Source organism: Cydia strobilella, chromosome Z, assembly GCF_947568885.1.
Source record: "Cydia strobilella chromosome Z, ilCydStro3.1, whole genome shotgun sequence".
Classification (NCBI taxonomy): Eukaryota; Metazoa; Arthropoda; class Insecta; order Lepidoptera; family Tortricidae; genus Cydia; species Cydia strobilella.
In genome coordinates this window covers 37250784-37272343 of record NC_086068.1, presented here as the reverse complement: position 1 = coordinate 37272343, position 21560 = coordinate 37250784, and the positions used below count along the sequence as shown (strand labels likewise).

Here is a 21560-nt window from a genome sequence, read left to right as displayed (position 1 = left end):
CCGGCCGTTGACTCCAAGATGGTGGTTAAACGCGCTTTAAAATTAATTCTCCATTTACTGCACACTACCATATTAGTTTACTGTATAATAAGCTATCGATATTACACTTTAAACAATATTAATGAGCAAAACACAAAGTAATTAATCACGATGCTAACTATCAAGATGGCGCTCGAACCGGAAGTCCGGTGTATCTTTTATAATAATAAAATTCTTCTTCTTCTTCTTCTTTTAAAATTATGGCTTCAGCCCAGTGGGACTATTTCGCCAGTAGCAAGGTATTGAGAGGTTTACAAACGACAAAAATTGTACGGTTGTACAAGACAGTGTACGGTGATTTGTTAGCTCTTGTAAATCGATAGCTAGTCTTTACAAGAAGCACGTGGACTACCGGCCGTTGACTCCAAGATGGTGGTTAAACGCGCTTCAAAATTAATTCTCCATTCACTGCACACTACCACATTAGTTTACTGTATAATAAGCTATCGATATTACACTTTAAACAATATTAATAAGCAAAAAACAAAGTAATTAATCACGATGCTAACTATCAAGATGGCGCTCGAACCGGAAGTCCTAATAATAAAATTGTTGTCAAGTGTCATACATAACCTAAACTGGCGCGCAGCGCTGTTTGGTTTGACACTCTTGGCGCCCGTTTAAATACTTATTTTGTGTTTATGTTTGTTCATTTCATATTATTTTTAGGTAAATCGTGATACAAACGTATGAGATATAACCATTTTCAATCGCTGAATCGCGACTAAAATACATTCTAATAATAACACATTTCTCAAAATCGGTGCGTCGCAGAACAAAACAACTAATGCCGAAACGCGTGACGTCACGTGACGTTTCGACCAATGGCGTTGCGTTTCGCTCACTAGCTTTTCGCGGGCAAATTTTTGAACTTTTGATTTATTAATAACTGTAATAGCATATATTAAAGAAAAAGTGACGAAGCCCTCCAGTGGTGAAGGCCGGATTCGAACCGGCGTCTTTAGCTATCGCGGCTAACGCCATGAACCCCTAGGCCACCTCGCCACGGCGGTGCCCGTCCGAATTTCTCGACTATATGCCATCTTAGTAAGACTAGGCGTCTTTGACCAGCTCTAAGGGCAAGCAGTGCGCGCTTGCACCTCCTAAACGAACTCCTTACGGATTTACGTTGTAGCGAGAGAGACTGGTGCTGCCATCTATGAACAAGTTTGAGAACAAATCAAATTATTATTATTATTTTTTTAATATTTTGATTTGTGTTTTTTTAAAGTAGTCACACTACTATATATAAATTAAAAACTGTAATAGCATATATTAAAGAAAAAGTGACGAAGCCCTCCAGTGGTGAAGGCCGGATTCGAACCGGCGTCTTTAGCTATCGCGGCTAACGCCATGAACCCCTAGGCCACCTCGCCACGGCGGTGCCCGTCCGAATTTCTCGACTATATGCCATCTTAGTAAGACTAGGCGTCTTTGACCAGCTCTAAGGACAAGCAGTGCGCGCTTGCACCTCCTAAACGAACTCCTTACGGATTTACGTTGTAGCGAGAGAGACTGGTGCTGCCATCTATGAACAAGTTTGAGAACAAATCAAATTATTATTATTATTTTTTTTAATATTTTGATTTGTGTTTTTTTAAAGTAGTCACACTACTATATATAAATTAAAAACTGTAATAGCATATATTAAAGAAAAAGTGACGAAGCCCTCCAGTGGTGAAGGCCGGATTCGAACCGGCGTCTTTAGCTATCGCGGCTAACGCCATGAACCCCTAGGCCACCTCGCCACGGCGGTGCCCGTCCGAATTTCTCGACTATATGCCATCTTAGTAAGACTAGGCGTCTTTGACCTAAAGCTAAAGACGCCGGTTCGAATCCGGCCTTCACCACTGGAGGGCTTCGTCACTTTTTCTTTAATATATGCTATTACAGTTTTTAATTTATATATAGTAGTGTGACTACTTTAAAAAAACACAAATCAAAATATTTAAATAATAATAATAATAATTTAAGCCGAGAAGGACAAGTCCAGTAAGTACCTAGACTTGGCTCACGAGATAACCGCCATGTGGGATGTTGATTCGACGATCATTGTCCCGATAGTCGTTTCAGCGAACGGTCTCATAGCGAAGAGTCTCGACCAACACCTTGAGAGACTCTCGCTAGGTGGTTGGATCAAGGGTCAGATGCAGAAGGCGGTGATCTTGGACACGGCGCGGATAGTCCGCCGGTTCCTCTCTCTGCGGCCCTGACCACCGGCAGCTTGGGCCCTGCCCCGCTGCTGGCGGCACCCTAGGTTAGGTTTTTTATAATTTGTTTATATGTATTTTGTATTGTTTTGTAAGCGTTTTTATATTTTACTTTTATATGCATATTATAAAAAACCTAACGTAAGAAAAATAATAAATAAAGAGAATAATAATTTAATTTGTTCTCAAACTTGTTCATAGATGGCAGCACCAGTCTCTCTCGCTACAACGTAAATCCGTAAGGAGTTCGTTTAGGAGGTGCAAGCGCGCACTGCTTGCCCTTAGAGCTGGTCAAAGACGCCTAGTCTTACTAAGATGGCATATAGTCGAGAAATTCGGACGGGCACCGCCGTGGCGAGGTGGCCTAGGGGTTCATGGCGTTAGCCGCGATAGCTAAAGACGCCGGTTCGAATCCGGCCTTCACCACTGGAGGGCTTCGTCACTTTTTCTTTAATATATGCTATTACAGTTTTTAATTTATATATAGTAGTGTGACTACTTTAAAAAAACACAAATCAAAATATTAAAATAATAATAATAATAATTTGATTTGTTCTCAAACTTGTTTTGATTTATTATTTTAAGCAATTAAATGATAATTTAATAACGGAAATGCATTTGTAACATGATATAACGGTAACAAATATCCAAATAAAAAATATTTGGTTCAAATATAAACTTCATGCATGAGGCTAATTGCGTTGAATTTTGAGTTTCAATTCTGATTCGGAAAGAAGAAATTTGTTTTCTTCGGGGTACTTGAGAAGATCTGTTGTGGTCCGCGAATATTTTTCAATTTTTTCCTTGTTTCCGTCAAGTTAACCTTTTAATCGAGAGGAACGTTTTCTTCTGAAGTTGCCAATAATAACTTGGAGTGCGCTTTTCTTCCCGTCGTTCCCGTTGGCCGTAGTTGCCTGCACCAGAACCTTTTTAAGGCCACCGTCGAGCAGTTCTCCAGTGGTGCGTGGTGGCCGTATCAACGACGGGGCGCAGCCGCCAACGGGCAGTCGGCAGTGGATGGTCGTCGACCGGCGGTCAGGTATCAGACCCACGGAGCACACGAGCCCGCATACTGCGTGGTTCGATAGGTCACGGTACAGCGTCGGTTGGCCGGACGTTTTCTTTGAAAAGGAACTAGCAGACCCACGGAGGACACGAGCCCGCATACTGCGCCGTTCGATAGGTCACGGTACAGCTTTGATTGGCCGAACGTTTTCTTTGGAAAGAAACTAGCAAATTGTCATCGTCTACGGAGCTTGAATATTTTTTAACGTTATGGAATCGGTTCCCGTTTAATAACCCTATAATTGTTCATTGTTATTTTTTGTGCCATATTTCTTTTAATTCTGTAAAACCGCTGTTATCCGTATTCCGCATTTCTTTACGGCATTTTCAAAATTTTAATTGCCCCTAATTGTCAGGCTAAACTAATAGTCGGCATTACATTTAGGTACCTATCACCCGTTGAAACAGCCATTATCGTCCATAATCTCCATCTCATTAATCCATTTCTTTCCTTCTACAGCTAAATTTATACGCCGATATCTTTCGCACGTACACCAGTTCACGCCAGTGCGGAAAGCGGACCGTCAGAAGAATATTTGTTTTGGTTATGTTAATTTTTTTAAATTCCATGTGTAGATTTTTTTTAGTGCTGTTCGGAAGTGCTTTACAAATTATACGTGTTGTGCAGAAGTTTTTGTTTTACTGCAGTATATTAGACACAATATTATATTAGCTCGATATAACTAAGCTAAGCTGCGATCTACCATGCTCACTCGTTTGTTTTCTACAATTCAAAACAGTTTAATAACTAGATGTTCCTTGTTTTCATAACGCAGCTATTAATCAATTTTCAATTTATTTATATAAAACAAAATGCAGCTTTACACGACTAGCCTAAGTCATTACATTTCTTTTAAGTACCTAAGTTCAAGTACTTATAAAAATAATAATAATAAAACAATAATAATAAATGTATGGAATAACTACATAAAGATCATGTCAAAGATACATTAAATCATTGTGTCTTTTGTGTTCAAAAATATCCCAATATTTAAATGTTTTTGTCACGTCCCTAGACTAAGGCGGTTGGGAGATATGCCCGAATGTTGTTTTATTATGTTTAATTATGGTATTTCTGATGAATTGTTTGTTTTGTTGTGTTTTACTTGTCTTGTGTTGTGTATGAAATGTTTTTTTCCCATGTCATGGCCTCCGCTGTGAGCCGGACATGTTTTTGTAAATAAATAAATTAGATAAAAATAGTTATTTGTTATACAAGGGTGCAAAGTTGTATTTTACCCGCGAGTGTAGTATTGAAACACGAGTAAGCGAAAGGATTCTATAGGTGAACCACGAGCGAAGCGAGTGGTTCTAAAATAGAATCCTGAGCGTAGCGAGTGTTTCAACACACGAGAAGTAAAATACATTTGCGCCCGTGTGTAACACAAAACTTTTCACCTCACTATAGCGAGGAAAGTGCAACATCCACAGGCGTTAGATCATCTTCATCACTGGAATCACTCATTTCTTTACGATATTATAACAGAAAACTCCTGAAGTTGTGTATTTTTACGCGAGTCGGTGAGAAAAGGTTGACAATGTTGACATTTCTGATGTATGAAATGTCAACGATGCGTTTTGAAATTGCATCAACTCAACTTGTGCGTTCAGTATTTAACATCATTATAAAAAAACAAACGTTTCTTATGGAATTTTAAGGTTTATGACTTAAAATCATTAAATAAAGCTAAATTTGGTATTTTTTATTAGATTTTCAAACCATTTATTTAATGATAATTAATATCGAACGAACCATTATCATGAGCGTTTTACGTTTTGTTATCTGTCAAGCTACTTAAACACGCTCCATCCAAGGTCAAATTACTTTCCCCACTAGTGGATAAAACGCGTTTTTCCCCGCTTGTATTGAAGGATAAACGACAACTTTCCGAGCTAGTGAGGGGAAAAATCCTTTCTCAAATACCGTCCAGCCGTCCGCAAACAAATCGCACCGAGCTTATTGAGCGTGTTCAACGCTCGGCAAACGGGCAAGTTGCGCCGCGAGACCGTGCGGGCAGGACTCAGAATCGGAACAGAAGGGACCGCGAAGAACGCAGCCGGTCAGCACGAACCGCGCACGCTCGTCCGGTACAAATAGTCGACATGTGTCGCCAACTAATTTGGGGCAATCCAGGCGAACACGCAAGATACGAAGCACGGTTATCACTATCAGCTGGTATTAAATTGACATGTGTACGACCTCAGACCTATATTTAAGTACATATAATAAATAATAATATAATTATGCTTATGGAATTTTCTTAAGTGATTTTTACGCCTAAGACCCTAGTCTGTTAAACAAAAACCATTCTTTCTTTTATGCGAGCGGTCAGCTTCCGTTTTGAGCGCGTGTCAAAGCAACAATGTCGTTTAAAAATCTGCTATAGGTATCGTATTAATTTTAAGGTTCATATCTATGTAATGGCTTTTGTTTACGAAACGTCATTGGATATTTACCAGTCGCTTTTCGGTGAAGGAAAACATGACCGGACTAATCCCGATGAGGCCTAGTTTACCCTCTGGGCAGTCGGTTTCGTAAAAACTAGTGCTTACGCCTATTCTTGGGATTAGTTGTCAAGCGGAGCGGACCCCAGGCTCCTATGAGCCTAGGCAAAAATGCCGGGATAACGTGAGGAAGATGATGATGAGGGGATGATGAAATGCTGTACGTTTAGATCCAGTAGCAGTCCCTCTCTGATATTACTAGAACTCGCGTCTTTGACCGTGTTTCTCCCTGACACGGTATCCTTAGCTTAGCCCACTAAGTTCTCGGAAATTTCACAAGAAATAAACAAAATTTTCCAGTTCGGAGAAGGAAAATTCTGTTCGCCATAAGTACTGAAATTTAAGATTTTCGAAATTATTCCTTGAGGAAATCTAGCAGTTTTGGAAACTTACCAACGGCACATCAGTAGGTATATACATAAATATGCGTAGGGCGCATGTAAAACTTGCAGGTTTTTACTTTTACGGAAGCGTCAGACCTCCCAACTCTTAGAGCCCCTAGAGGAAGATCATTGCTAGAGCCTCGTATCGTATAGCTGGTGAGGTTTGCTTGCCAACTGATAAGCAATTGGGTATATCATTTTAAATCGCTGCTTTTAATATTGAAAGGCGCGAAATAAAACATGATAAATGCGCCGAAAAAGTTAAGCTCTTTATAATTTTCTAAGCTATTGGATCTATCAGGATTACCTAAGCTTTTACTATTTATTTTTTAAATCGCTGTTTTTCATCTTGAAAGGCGCGAAACAAAGCCTGATAAAGGCGCCGAAAATTGGGTACATGATTATTCAGGATAGTTCAATACAAGGACACTAGTGATTCGTCATGTCATGCCTGTTTTTTCAGGGGGGAAATTGCATTCCGCCTGGTTCTCGCTGGGTACGGGGGGTGACCAGAGGTTATGTGGGACTCCCGTCTAGGCTAATGAGGCCCACGGTGTACCCACTAAAAACCCCCATATGCCGCCTCGCCGCCCTATTGGTGGGGTTACAGGAACGCTTGCGTACTCATCCGCGACCCCACCGGCGGCAGCCGCCCACGAGCGGCTCCTTCTCGAATGCCCTTCACGCTAGGCGCGCCAGATGGTACGACGCGCCTTCCTTCTCGGCCTCCGTTCTGCATTGTAGCGGACCCCCCGAGCCCGCCACAAGGAAGCGACGGGCGCAGAAATTTCCCCGGCGCCCGGCAACAGATCAGATATGGTATATGGTTCTGACGCAAAACCACAACTCGGCTGCAGGGGTCAGGGAGAACGGCACATCGTAACACCGAAACTCCTCTTCCTCTGCAGCCCCACCAACGCCGCTACAGCGGAACGGCCCCGCCAAGTTCGCAGGGATAGGGAGAGTGGCGCATCGTAATACCATCACTCCTCTTCCCCTGCGATCCCACCTCGGCCGCCCAGGATAGGGAGAACGGCTCGCCGCAATACAGACACTCCTCTTCCGTTATTTTATTAAAAAAAATGTTTAAATGGCTGTGGTTGGTGGCTAATGAGTATTATTTGAAATAAACGTTGATTTTGAAAAACATTTTTATTTCATTACTAAATATTATATTCCCCTAACGCTTTTATTTTGCTTTTGGGTAAAAAGCTTTAACGAAGGGCACCAAAACCCCATTTCGCTCTACCCTGATCAAGGACTCGGGCCGGCACTGTTGCTTGGGCCCAAAGGTGATAGGGCTATAGGGCTCCAAAGTTTAGTATAATTTGTTAATACAACCCAACATTACCACACATACAACTCAGTTTTTTCTCTTTTGGACATAAGGTCAATGTGGAGAAGACCAGCATATAATTAGTATATAAAATGTATTGCTGGGAAGACCGTCACGGGGCGTAGGGCAAGAACTCGTATTATTAGTGTGTACGTACGTCGCTCAGACACAGTCAGAAAGGTAGAGCTTCACTCGTTCTGATCTACCAACCTTTTGTAAGTGGAGTACATACTCCACATATGTAGTGTAGTGTACACAATGTGTACACATGTACAAACGCACGAGTTAAAAGGGAGGAAACGAAATAGCTTGTGGCTTGATGGCCTTGCCTTATACATATATTTACCTTAAGTAAGGAAGCTGAAATTCAGAACTAGTACTCTAAATAAAACTAAGACTCGAGCTTCTCAGATAAGTAATATATTTTCATTTACATAACATTGCTTCATTTTATATTCTTATTTAAATTTATTGGAATGTTTTATATATGGAAGGAATAAGATTAAATCACTTTACTTCATTAAAATACTGTGGATTGCTTAACTCACAACCTGCAGATACCAAATAAAAATATTTTGTATTTACTTACTAAATCCCGACATGAATGCTAATGATGATAATATTCGTGCCCTGCGGCATCTATTATGGACAGACAAAAAAAACAAGTCGACATTCCTGTTCCCAAAAGTTAGGATAGTGGAGCTAAATTTCCATATGTTGCTTATACATATTGCCTAAAAGCCGTCCCAACATAGTTTTGGGCTGTACGGACACAGTGGACATTTGTCTTAGCATTTTTTTTTTACTTTTGGCAGATCAGATCAAACATAATAATTACAAATTATGTTAATGTAACATCTATTACACATAAGTAGGTACTAGCCGGACTGTGACAGATGGTTTATAAACACCAATATCCGTTTTATATAAATGCACTTGTCATCATGCTTGTGGTAGTTAAGTTAAGAGCCTATCAACATGCTCACTAGTGCCACTGCTAAATAATTGTGATTATTTAAAATTAACAATAGATATTTAAAAATTAGTAAATTATTTAGAATTTAAAATATAAAGTATAAGTTATGCATGCACTATTAATTCAATATTTCTCTTATAATATTGTAACGATATTAAGGAACAAACGGCTTTTTTATTTTTTATTTATTTAAAAAAAGGGGCTGCTTCTAGTGTATTTTGCAATAACATCCTTTTTATAATATCTATCGTTCAATTTAAATAATCTCAATTATATACCAGTGGCGCTAGTGAGCATGTTGATGGGCTCCATTCCCACCGATTGAGAATCTTACTTAAGTTATTATGGGATTGGGATATTTATCGGGTGTATAACCATTTGTTCCCACCGGCTGCATATAGGAATAGGTGCATTCATGTGAATCAGTCCCCACCTCATGTATGGCGGCGGTCACATGGGTACACACTGTAAATTGTCAGGAAATAGTAGAAATTTCAACTTATTAGGCATATTGCATGGAAGCAGGCCTAGTCTTAAAGTAAACATATATACAGATTAGAATGAAGATCACTGCAAATGTAGGCAAAACAACTGTGTGCAACTGTTGTCTTGTTTTGGCGAATTCTTGCTTCCTCTCACGTTTTTGTTTAGCCGTCTCTTTAACTGCACCTTTCAGCTTTCTCATGTTGACTCTAATAAACAATAGAATCGTAAAGTTAAAACTTCGATTCACAATAATGAACACGACTCCAAATATGATGTCCAAAACAATGTATTACGTTTGTGTAATGTTATCTCTGTGTTTAATTTAAATATGTATTAGTTTAGAGTAGATAGATAAAATTGCAATACCCTTACAGGGTGTCATGTTGTGATACATTATCGATTAAGAACATCTGTAATTTTACCAATGTGAAAGCAATAAATATATTATTATTATTATTTGTTGAATACAGTGACGATCATGAGGTGCAACCTAGTCAAATTTTGGAAAATATGTTTATAGCTGTACCTTCTCTTAAAAAGATACCCAGAAAAAAATGATGGCAAACAAAACTAGAACTTCATAAAAGTTCTCCTGCGAACATGTAAGAATTTAAGAATTAGCCACGTAAATGCTGTGTGTACATTTTTATGTTATGACTCATGACAGTGACAGCACGACTATATACCTACCCATAGACCTAGCATTACATAGATCAACTCTCAGAATAATGACACTAATGACAGTAACTACTTAGTAGTTTGTGATAATGACTAAAGCAAAGAAGCCGGGCAAAAATAAAAGCTTGGTAAAAGATATCGTATTCACAACACGTTATTACTTTTTGTCTATGAGTGAGTGAGACAACAATCCGCAAGTTCTTTCGTTTTTTTCAGTATTGTCATAAGATGAACTGAGGGAAATGTCAAATGGTCCTATGTGGTTCTATAATATAATCCAGCCAAATAAAATATATGTTCGTTATTTCACAGGGTCAACTGTAACAACTTGACATAGTCGTATTATTTTAGTTGAAATATTTCGGGATGTTTCAGCGGTCATCTTGGTTTATTTTAATTATATTGTTGCTATTCCTGAAAGATTGTTGGAAAATGTGCTGAGTTTTTATTTGTAATGTTTGAAGTTCCCTTTGTGATAATGTCTTGTGTGATCGAGGGCTGTAAATCGCATACAGGAAGAAAAGAAAATACGCACGAACCGATAACCTTTAATCGGTGTTTTGTTCAATTTTGAAGAAATTAATTTATAGGACCTGACCCTAAACATAGAAATCGATATGTTGTTTATGTAATTATTACTTGCATTCAAGTCTATATAGATTTTTGCATATATTTTCGAACTTTTCTGCTAAGTATGAAAGGTTATATTTTTGGCATAGTGATGTATTATGGGGGTCACCAGTATGGGTTTTATGAAGGAGTAATAGTATGGCAGGATCTTCTGTAGGGCTGATGAATATAATTGAGAACACTGCTTTATTTATTAACCTCTTTATTTTAATTAAATATGCAGGCACGAAAAGAACACACAGAGAACGTCACTATTGTTTAACAGTTAGAGTTAACCCAATTTAAGATAGAAGGCGCTGCACAGGATAGGTAAGTCTATGTAGGTATAAACACAACCACCGGATTAATTATACAAGTCAGTTTTAGGCTTATAGGTTAGTCTATATCACACACTTGTTAGTTTTACTTGATACGCACATTCGCAAGCACACAGTTTAGTAATGTTAGTATAAACAATAACAATTACAGTGAAATGTATGACGCACCCGAAAAATCTGTAACTAGAAATGGTTATTCCTATCACCAGAAAGATAATCAGGCACTTTTAATATTTTCATCCATTCCCCATTGCGGCGCGAAGCCGCGAACGTGAGTGTGGTCTATTTCGCTAATCAGCGAAATCGACTCCACACTCGCGTTCGCGGCTTCGCGCCGCGTAGTCTGGAGAAAAAAGTGCATTCATGTTTCCGAATCTGTATTCCCAATTCGGATTCCTGATCAGGAAACCGAACGTCTGTGGCCAGCCTAAAGGTCGCAACACACCATCGCACTGCACCAAGGTCATGTGCGACGCACCCATAAGTAAGAACGAGAAAGAGATCGGTTTCTTACGATAGTGTGTTACGGCTTTAAATGTCGTTAGAGTTAAGGTCGTAACGCACTGGCGCACGAGTGCGGCAGTCTGTAAGGTAGGATCGCACCGTTTTGACGGTTCGGTGCGATAGTGTGGAAGCCCACGCCAGTACTACCTATTCTTAAGGACCCTCCACACTTATGCGCCAATCACGGCGCGAAGCCGCGAATGTAAGTGTGTCGTCGATTTCGCAGATTGTTCACGCCTTCGCGCCTAATTCCTCGTTTTTTGTCGGCTTATTAGCCCGCGTCAAAGGAGGCGCGAAGCGCGAGCTGGTAAGACTCCACATTACACACTATTTTGACTCATATGTGGCAAGATAAATAATAATTATATTATATAAAGCGGTTATATTTTACGGTTTTACAACAAAACAAAATGGAAAAATAGCTAAATCACGTATGATACCATTAATGTCATAGATAACTAGCAGTTAAGCTCGATCACCTGATACTTTTCCGCCATCTTGGGGAGAACCAAACTGCGTAATCGACGTGAAGTGTGGACTGTGGAGTCATACGTCAACGTCGCGACATGTTCTCTTCGCGAAGTCGCGCCGCAATTCACGCAAATAGTCTGGAAGGCCCTCTAGACTGCTCCAAGGTCGCGGTGCGGCGCGATGGTGTGTTACGCCCTTTACGTACGAATTTACAAGTGCGACTGAGAGGCAATAATAAATAAAGAGAGTATGAAGTACGTCGAATGTGGTTCGCGCCTCGCGGTAGGCCCTCTGATCAGGAATCCGAATTTGGAATACAGATTCGGAAACCTGAATGCACACTTTTCATACTATGTTTTAACCAGGCGCACACGTTCTGTAGTTTTCTGAACAGGAAAAATACCTGTAGCTCGCTCCACACTCGTGAGCGAATCACGGCGCGAAGCCGCGAACGCGAGTGTGGAGCGAGCTTCGCAGATCTGCGAAATCGACTCCAAACTCACGTTCGCGGCTTCGCGCCGCGATTAGCGCACGAGTTTGGAGGGAGCTTGACGTTGGTTCCGAAGCGCAGCCGCTTGTTGGGGTTCTAAGAACGGAAAAAACCGAATGACGTCATCCCGAATGCAGTGCCTACGTATATTTTGTTTGACTCGCCGCACATGGACGGAATTTTCATTCACTTGCACAGTCTGTGCTATCAAAATCGCTGCATAGTTAGCTTGGTCTGACTCTACGGAGAGCCTGAGCTTGGCAAGAAGAGTCCTGAGGGCCTACCGCGAAAAAAGTTAATAGAAATTTCGGTATCTGCCTCTCTATCGCTCTTGCGAGCTCTAGCGAGCGATAGAGGCAGATAAAGAAACGAAACGGAGTGGAAGGTGGTTCACCGTAAGACCGGTAAGGACGCAGCTATGAGTGGGAGCGAGAAAGAGATATAGTGACTGGACCAAGGTCACGATCCGGTACGACCGTCTATGAGTACTTTAAAAATAGTATACAATTTGTTGCCAGGTCTATGGATACTTAAAATAACCGTGTTAATATAAATGTCTCAAACACTAACAAAAAAAATTGACGTTAATACGTCAAAAAATTTTTTACCGTGTTCGAGTAATAGGCTGGTTCTTATTCTTACTGAAGGTACTTTTCCCCAAAAAGCTGTCTAGCTGTGCTTCGCTTAATAGTCATAAGAAGTAACTAAATAGATTCTATGTCTTAGACATATAATTCAAATTAGTGTGACAAATTGCACCACCTTTATTTAGATCCTTGACAATGCCATGTTAAACTAATACATCATCATCTTTCAATCCCATTGTTTGCTTAGGTGTTTTAATAGCGAAGGCTTACCGTTCATTTTGCGTCATCGACATGGTAAGATAATTTATTATAATCACTATTTTTACCGCCAATATGTATTTGTGTAATAGATGTTAATTCTAGTACCTATTACATTTCTACTTTCATAGATATTTATTAAGTGCACTAGGACAATTTATTGAGTGCACTAGTGGTGCCCGCGGCCAGGCGCGGATCCAGCCCCCAAAAAAGGTTGTGGGCACAGCCACACGAAAATCGGCAAGTACGAGTCAGAGTACGAACTCGCTCATGAACAATCATGACTCTTGAATGATCATCCCGATCTCAATAGACCGTATAAGTGTGACGTCACATGTGTTGTCTAGGGTACCTTCTAATGATTCCCCAACCAATTTTTCGCAGATTATCGATTCACAGACAACATTTCGCCAAACATCTAACTTTTAGACGACATTTGCTAGTTTTACCGTTCAATTCGCTTCTGTGTTAATTAGCAGAAAAATTATTGTAAGATTTTATGCATTTTTATTAAAGATTTCGTTTAGTCTAGTCGACAAGTTCAAATCAAATGGTGAAAAATAAATATACTGCTCCTAAAAATACTGTCTAGATATGTAGGCTTATTCGCGAAGCACATAAAAAATTGGAAGAGTTATATAAGATACTAGCTTTTGCCCGCGACTTCGTCTGCGTGGAATTATCATATCTGCATTTTATCGATTCCCATAAAAACTACCCTATGTCCTTTCCCGGGACTCAACCAAATTTCAACTAAATCGGTTCAGCGGTTTAAGCGTGAAGAGTAACACACAGACAGACAGACTTTCGCATTTATAATATTACTAGTTTTTGCCTGCGACTTCGTCTGCGTGTAATCAGTAACAGCAGCTAGAGTAAGTTTAGCGCCTGGAGAAAGTCTTGTAGCAATCATTCAATTTGAGCATAATATGCACACAAATTATCAGACAACTAATTAATTATCTCAATTCCACCCTGCTTTTCACCCTCTTAAGGGATAATTTTCGGATAAAAACTATCCTATGTCCTTCCCCACAACTCAAACTATCTCTATGCTAAATTTCAACTAAATCGGTTCAGCGGTTTAAATGTGAAGAGGTAACACACAGACAGACTTTCGCATTTATCATATTAAGTATGGATAGTAAGTATTTTGTTTTTTGCCAATATATCATAAACTATTAATATTTAACAAATGAAAAAACATTCCTAAAGGTATATTAAATTCGTATAGATTAGCTTAATAGTATTTTATACAATCGTGATATAATAGAGAGCTTTTTAGTCGAGTACCGTGTTTAAGCAACGAAGCTTGCTGAGTTGCTTAAGTTAAGGTACGAGATTGAAAAGCTTGATTATATCACTATTGTATACAATACTTTTTCTACAAGACAAAAAAATAATACTTTCAACTAGTAAAATCATATAAGTAAACAAACCAAAAGTATACAGCTAAGATACGCGAGCTGCCGCAGCCCACGATACCTCGCGCCCCGGCCGCCGGGCCCGGCGCCCCCGGCGGGTTGGTCAACGACACCTCATCGTAACTCATGAGGCCCTGGTACCTGCTCCTTGCTAAATTCAGTTTTAAGACAGTTTTTTTCTCAATTTTGGCCACCGTAGCCTATGGAGACTAACAAGCAACGCTAAGCGGTTTTCGTAGGGTATGGATGTTGCTATATGAAGGGTGTCACATGTGCGTTTCTGACTTATGAAGCAATTATTTCTACTACAACATAAAATACAATGTTTTTGTTGGCCAACCAATCACAAAGCAGATGCGACGCAGCAGCGTGTTTAAGTAGGCTAATTTGCATTGAATCGAGTCTCCTTAAACAAGAAACATTTTATCGAAATGTATGAAGTTCTATTTTCAAAATTTTATAATTGATTAACCCGTATCGATAAAATTCTTATGCTTGAGTCGGAAGTGCCATAGACTATCCAACGTTGAAAAGAGTAAGGTTGTAGTGTTGCATGTTAAGTTGTAATACACAGATTATACAAAAAGTGCTACTTTTCGTGGCTGTTTAGCGTGCGGAAAGTTGGTTTTCGCGAACTAGTGCTTTTTACTTTTCCAATTTTTTTAAATTTATACTTGTTCCAATTCATGACTACTTATTGATGAGTGTTTATATTAGTTTCCTTTAAACGTCGTAATCAACATAAAAACCTACTGTTAATGTAAGAATACGAAAAATTTGCATACTTCATATTTTATTACTTACCTCTTCATTATAAGTATTATAACACGTTTATTTTTTAATGTTGAAAAACCGTTCTTAATAAGTTGTCTGAATGGAACGGAACGCCTGTCAAAGAAGAGGCGTATTTTCTTACTGCCAGAATGTTTTAAGTTTCCAAAGGCAACATTCGATATTGTTTTTATAAATATACGATACACAAATAATCGTAAATAACGATATTTAGGTAATAATAGTACAATGTTTTAATATTTACAATTGTTTCTGTCTTATAGAACATGCATTTGAAAAAAAACCTCATTGAAGTGGGTTCAATACTAATAACAAAATCTATTCTAGTCGAATAAAAGTTAGAAAAACACCTCTTCATAATGTCAATGTCAGTGATGTCACAGAATTAATCATGGAGACTTTATAAAGGAGCCAAATCTCTATGTATGAAAAGTGTAAATCAAAAAACAGTAATTAGGCGGCGCCACCATACACCGATATACTACCAAAAACAACCTACGTAATTTGATCAGGTTATTTATTGCCTTATATGGTTCATGTTATACTCATTTCCCAGAGCCTAACTAGCGCCACCGGAGAGATTAGAAACTATTATTTAAAGCTGAAAGCGGTAACTTTTGGAACAATTCTGCCATAAGAGATTGGCATCCTTTCTGTACCATCCATAGAATCCCCTTATCATTTGTGATCGTAATCATCGATTAGAAAACACCAATAATAAACAAAACAACACAATCCAATACCATTACACTTTGTAATATTGAAAAATTATATACATATAAAATATTTAAAAAAACGATTAAACTATTTTCAATATTGCTTTCTTGGGGTACGATATCAAGATAGTACGTATCGTTTGTGGTATTATTATTATTCAGAGCCCACTGTGTCTCACTGCTGGGCAAAGGCCTCCCCCCTCTTTTTCCACTCGTCTCTGTTTAATGCTATATCTAGCCAGCCTGTCAAGAAGGAGTCCAAGTTATCCCGCCATCGCCGACGTGGTCTGCCGGATCGCGTATTTACAAAGGCTATACTGATATGGTTCAGATGCGAACTGAACTAGATTAGCTTTTGTTTGGACAAAACTTAACAAAACCCTAATCTATTATAGTATAGAAATTTACTGAAATCGTATAGACTTTATTAACTAAATTCATACGGATATTGTTACTACAAATGCTAGTCTGTTGCGATCTAAAATTTGAATAATATTTGAGTAACGACTCCGATTGTATTAAATAAATTACCGTTCATGCAAATTACTTAACAATGCCTAAGATTTTTTTTTACTTTTAGAATTATTTCAGTTGGTAGGTACGAGTAACCAAAATTTCGTAACCAGCTACAGAATGGGAATCAAGATTCTCAGTTAATTTGAAGCCGGTTACGTATTGGGCCAGTGTGTTACCGTTTGGTAACTAAGTTTGGTAACTAGCTACAAAACACGAATCTAAAATTCCTTTTATGTAGTCAGTTACGAATTGGGCTAGAGTGGAACCCTTTGGTAAATAAGTTTTGTAACTGGCTACAAAATGGGAATCCAAAATTACATTAAATCAATAGGTGGGTAGGTTAGGTTCGGTAGGTTAGGGCTCCTGTTTCTGGGCGGTTTGCCCCTCAAGCATTTAAATCTACCTAACGAACCTAACCTACCTACTGATTTAGTGTAATTTTAGATTCCCATTTTGTAAACAGTTACAAAACATTTGCCAACCGTGGCTAGGAATCGGTAATTCAAAAGCCCTATTTTGTAACCAGTTACATCCCGGGATTTATTTTTCCCGTTTCGAAGCCGTTTACCAATTTTTAGTTACCAAGCGGTACTAAAGGGTACTCGTACTTCTTATAAGGTTTTGTGAGAGCAAAATGTTTGAATATTATTGCGACAAAAGCTAATCGATTTGAGTAAATAAACAAGTATTATTAATATTTAGATATCATATTCAAACGATACTGACGTTACTAAACTCGACTAGGTTTTGTCGTGAATAATATTCGAAAATATGTAAGCAAAAAGCTAATCCATTTGAGTGACTACTTTTTACCGAAACGGTATAGATATTGTTAACTAATATGCATAAACAAAAGCTCCCCGATTATAATTTGAGGCGTGACTGAAATAGTTTAGCTTTTGTAAATACGCTGCCGGATCCCCGGTTAGACTCGTGGGGCTCCCACTCCGTGGTTAACTTGGCCCACAACGTGTATGGTATATTTAACGTTTGTGGTATATTGTACAAAAAAAATCAGTAAGGTATATCGTAGCTGGAGGATACAACCTTGATATTTTGTGTCAATAACTAAACAAATTATACCAACTGATGAAAAGGCGCAGTTAAAGGGTTAAAGAGGTATTTCCCGTTGGATATATGGATATTACGTATCATTTTATGATTAATATGTACCGTATCTGCAGTATAGTTCCATAAGTCTCGTGAAATAGGTATTGAAGTAGAATTGTGTCAGTTGTATCACTTTGTAAAATTGAAAAATTAAAAATTTTTTTTTTAATGATTTTATCTTCAAAATTGCTTTCTTTGAGTTAGACATGAGGATATCACGTATCATTTGTGGTATATTGTACAAAAAAAATCAGCCATATCGTGTCTGGAGGAGCCCAAACTTGGTATGTTTCGAAAATTCTTTTTGTTTTAATTTAAAAAAAATGCCCGTAATGTAATGATGTGATATATTTTTAGAATCACCTCAAAAAGCCCTTTCGTATGATACCACACACGATAGGTTTTGAAAAAAAAATGTTTTAACCCCCCCCTCCCCCCCCAGCGAAATTTTTTTAGGAACTGCGGGTCAAAAATTTTGTTTTGACCTCTAGTATGTGTGTGCCAAACGGCTAACCTGTACATCGATTTGCGGTATTTTTATACAAACGCGGTTTGACTATTAAGTAAGTAAGACGCTGCGTAATAAGAAAACTATTGAAATAAATAAGTGGATTTTTTATTTATGTAATATTACGCGTTAGCGGTTTAGGTACTTATAAATGTTTTGAATTAGTGATTTTAATTGCAGACCCATAAGTTAAAAAATAGAGCAGTATTGGTGATTTTAAGAGCAATCTTTGCAATTATTATCTATCGAGCCGATTTCGTACAATCATGTATCGAGTACAGCCACGGTCTTTGAAATATAATGAATATTATTTATTTTTTTTCCTTTAGTAAAATAAATAGTTTTCTTTAAAAACTGCTTAAGTAACATTGGGTGTTGACAGCCCCTTAAGGCTCGGCCTCAGGAACGCATGGTTAAAATTCCTTTGGTTTCCCCCCGAGCACTGTATACCTAAGTGTTTGCTTAATCCATTTTCCAGTTGGGAGTAACCGAAGAAAAACGTCAAGTACCAAAGATGTTGCAAAAAATTTTGCAATATGATATTCAGGTCACCAAAAAGTTTGTTGATGGTGCACTGCAACACACAGCTTTGAGGTCACTCCGCAATCATGCCAAGTTTCTGGAGGTGAAGTAACACTAACAAACTACTTAAGGCATATTCTCTTTTCTGACCCTCAGCATGGGTTGCGTTTTCGCGCGGGACTCTATACATCTTGCGTGACTTCAAGTATGGAGTCGCGCGCGAAAACGCAACTCATGCTAACCGGTCTTGGTCTGGTCTATAGAGCGCTTAAGTAATGATAAAGTTACAAGAATCTTGTACCTTTCTCATTACCTAAGCGCCACATTATATTGACCTTGCAAAAAATTACAATTTGCTAAAATGTTCTATTGTGATTTTTATTTCTTACAATAAAATTAGAGATAGAATTAGTAGCAAATACTGACATTAAAATGATTAAAATACTTAGGTGTCTTCCCATTTGTCCCCGCCGGGCACAAATGAGAATAAGCGCATTTATATAAATTATTCCCAATGTCTCCCGCCTCGTGTATGGCGGCGGCCACGTGGGGCGGGGACAAATTTCTTCAAAATTTTAAAATATGGCTATTTATAAAATATGTTTATTGTTTTACAGGTGTCCTGCCATGGGATAGTGTGGCTTGCTGGCTGGCTTAGTTTTATATGGTTATTTAATAATAAAGACCTGTATCAACTACAAGTAAATATGTTAATAGGTAAACAAATATATTATACCTACAGAATGTTTTTCGTAGATTTCGTTAAAATGAAGGGAAGATTTCGTAGGAAAAACAAAGATATTTATCCTCCTGAATATTAAATTAAACCCCCGACGGCCCCGACCAAGTGCGTGCCGGGCCACGCATAATGGAAGGTTCCGTAAAAATTGTATTAAATAGAAGCATAAGTTTTGCAGCAAAACTCAAATTTGTTTTTATGAATGTATACATACAGTACTATAAGATAATAGCCCAGAGTTGACGTATTCAAAGAAATGTATACATTTTGCATGTGTGCGTTGGCTATTCGAAACCGTATTAAGGCTTGGCCAAACACAAGGCGTGACGCAGCGCAGCGGTCGCGCGGCGCGACCGCCGCCTATGCTGACAGGTTAGCGACGTCAAACAGACTGCGTCCCGCCGGCGTCGCGCCCCACACCGCGCGGCCCCTGGCGTCCACGCGGCGCGGACGCGGCGGCACGCGGCGCCGCGCTGGGTCACATCAGTCGGACGTTAGGCAGCGCGCGGTGCGTGGTGCGAGCGTAGCAATATATTAGTTATTTTGTGATTGTGATTATGGATTATCTATGGCGTTGGAAGGAATGAGAAACCCTCCGCGCGCGCATGCTGTATCGGACGCGAGTCACGCCCGCATCGCGCGCGCCATGAGGGCGTGTTGAGAGTGCGAGGCCGATGCGATCCGCGCGCGACCTGTTTGAACAGGCATCACGCGGCGCTGCGTCACGCCGTGTTGCTAATGGTCAAGCCTTTAGAATCAATTAACGCCGGAATTGTTTGTTTCAGCTCTTATATTGGATATTGTTATGGTAGCAGTTGTAAAAGCTTTCGTCCGAAGGCGAAGACCGGTACCTATGAACAAGCTGTCAGCCCTCGGGCCTGACAAGTACTCGTTCCCGTCGGGGCACGCCAGCAGATCCGTGCTAATTGCCCTCACCCTCGTGTACTTGAGCCCCGTGTCGATCATATTCTACCCGCCGCTCCTCGCGTGGGTGACGTCCGTGTGTCTGTCGAGGGTGCTGGCGGAGAGACATTACTTCCTAGATGTTATCGCCGGCTGTGGCCTCGGAGTCCTAGAGGGGCTGCTAATGGCCATGATTTGGTTATCCCAGGGCACTTCTGCCAGTATTTTGTCTTCTCTCTCCGATGAAAAACTTGACGGAGGAGAATATCATGTTTAAAACTAACTCTGGAATGCATTTTACCAAAGCATCACTAACGAAAGCTACATACCTGTGTCATTTAAACCGATTATAGCTAACCAGTGTTTTTTTTTACTTGTTACTTTTAGTACATAATTTAACTTACTTACCTCGGTCTAAGCAAGTGAATAGGCTATTACTGAACCGGTGAGCTCTATCTTAGGCCCGGTCTTCACTTTCCATCAGGTGTGACTAGGGCCAATCGCCGATCAGTTTACAATAACAATAATTAATTAAAACTACTTAGAACATTTTGAAAACAAATGTGTTTTCAAAGCGAAAGGTAATTTTATACAGACTATTTGTGTTGCAAATGCTGTGATTATATATGTAGTAATAAAAATAAATGATATTTTTAATTTAAATGGTATTTGTGTTAGTTGGTCACCACTCATCATCATCAAAATGTCCTGAACTATATTTTTGTATGAGCATTAAAATGTATAAAATAGGAACATATCTTATAATATACCTATCATGATCTTGGTCCAGAAGTCTATATCGCAAATTGTCTAGAATGCTAAACAGAATATGTAGTTGTTTTACAAGCTGGCAAATCTGATCTTAAGGTGCGTCTACGCTAGGCGAACCGAGCACGAGCGGAGCCGTTCTCGGCTTCGTCGTTCGCGGCGTCAACTGTGGACGTACAACGAACCTGCAACGATTACTTCCCTCGAACGTAGTTTTCCGCAGTGTGCTCGCGGCACGAATATGGACGATGTTAATAATATTGCGGCAGCCGCTGCTGTTGCAGCGATTATTATAGCAGTAGTCAGCAAAAAAGGAAAAAGGCCAAGACGATGGGGATCTACAAATCTATATAAAATGAGAACCAAGCAACAAAATTTAGATTTGCTAACCATTTTGAGAGGTCAAGAAGCAACTGGCCAATTTAAGAACTTTCTTCGAATGACATCGACAAACTTTGAGAATTTACTACGCTCAATTGGACCGCACATTGGATTTTTTTTATAGTAATCCTCATGTTTTGGGTCCCATATCAATGAATTATTTTGATATAAATCAATTAATTGCAAAGAAGCATCTTCGGTCCACGTTTCCATGATGCTCGGCTCGAGCGACCGACGTCTGTCACT

At 39.2% G+C, this 21560-nt stretch overlaps 3 protein-coding genes and 1 non-coding gene across 5 annotated transcripts in view; 3 read left to right on the top strand and 1 right to left on the bottom strand.

The window, feature by feature from the left end:
• The window catches only part of LOC134754957 (small ribosomal subunit protein uS14m), a 306550-nt gene that overhangs the window by 221838 nt on the left and 63152 nt on the right, over window positions 1-21560 (top strand). The gene's annotated exons all lie outside the window — the stretch shown is intronic.
• Trnas-cga (transfer RNA serine (anticodon CGA)) lies at window positions 2603-2675 on the top strand. Its single transcript has one exon. It is a non-coding gene; the product is annotated as a tRNA-Ser (tRNA).
• Window positions 7937-9667, bottom strand: LOC134753923 (single-pass membrane and coiled-coil domain-containing protein 4). The gene is made up of 2 exons (XM_063689899.1): window positions 9527-9667; window positions 7937-9206 (listed from the first exon to the last, which is right to left on the bottom strand). Exon 2 carries the CDS (start codon window positions 9197-9199, stop codon window positions 9017-9019), a length of 183 nt encoding a protein of 60 aa, XP_063545969.1. The 5' UTR covers window positions 9200-9206; window positions 9527-9667; the 3' UTR covers window positions 7937-9016.
• LOC134754937 (polyisoprenoid diphosphate/phosphate phosphohydrolase PLPP6) lies at window positions 12669-20692 on the top strand. 2 transcript variants are annotated; one of them, XM_063691418.1, is made up of 5 exons: window positions 12716-12737; window positions 12925-12971; window positions 18480-18626; window positions 19141-19240; window positions 20048-20690. In XM_063691418.1, exons 2-5 carry the CDS (start codon window positions 12969-12971, stop codon window positions 20440-20442), a joined length of 645 nt encoding a protein of 214 aa, XP_063547488.1. In that variant the 5' UTR covers window positions 12716-12737; window positions 12925-12968; the 3' UTR covers window positions 20443-20690. The 2 variants fall into 2 exon arrangements, with proteins under 2 accessions (XP_063547489.1, XP_063547488.1); XM_063691419.1 differs by lacking the exon at window positions 12925-12971 and having other exon boundaries at window positions 12669-12737; window positions 20048-20692.

Coding starts and splice junctions, on each gene's coding strand:
- LOC134753923 (XM_063689899.1), bottom strand. CDS start 9,199: ATGAGAAAGCTGAAAGGTGCAGTTAAAGAGACGGCTAAACAAAAACGT.
- LOC134754937 (XM_063691418.1), top strand. Junction 18,627..19,140: donor ATCATGCCAAGTTTCTGGAG/GTGAAGTAACAC, acceptor ATTGTTTTACAG/GTGTCCTGCCATGGGATAGT. Junction 19,241..20,047: donor ACAAGTAAATATGTTAATAG/GTAAACAAATAT, acceptor TGTTTGTTTCAG/CTCTTATATTGGATATTGTT.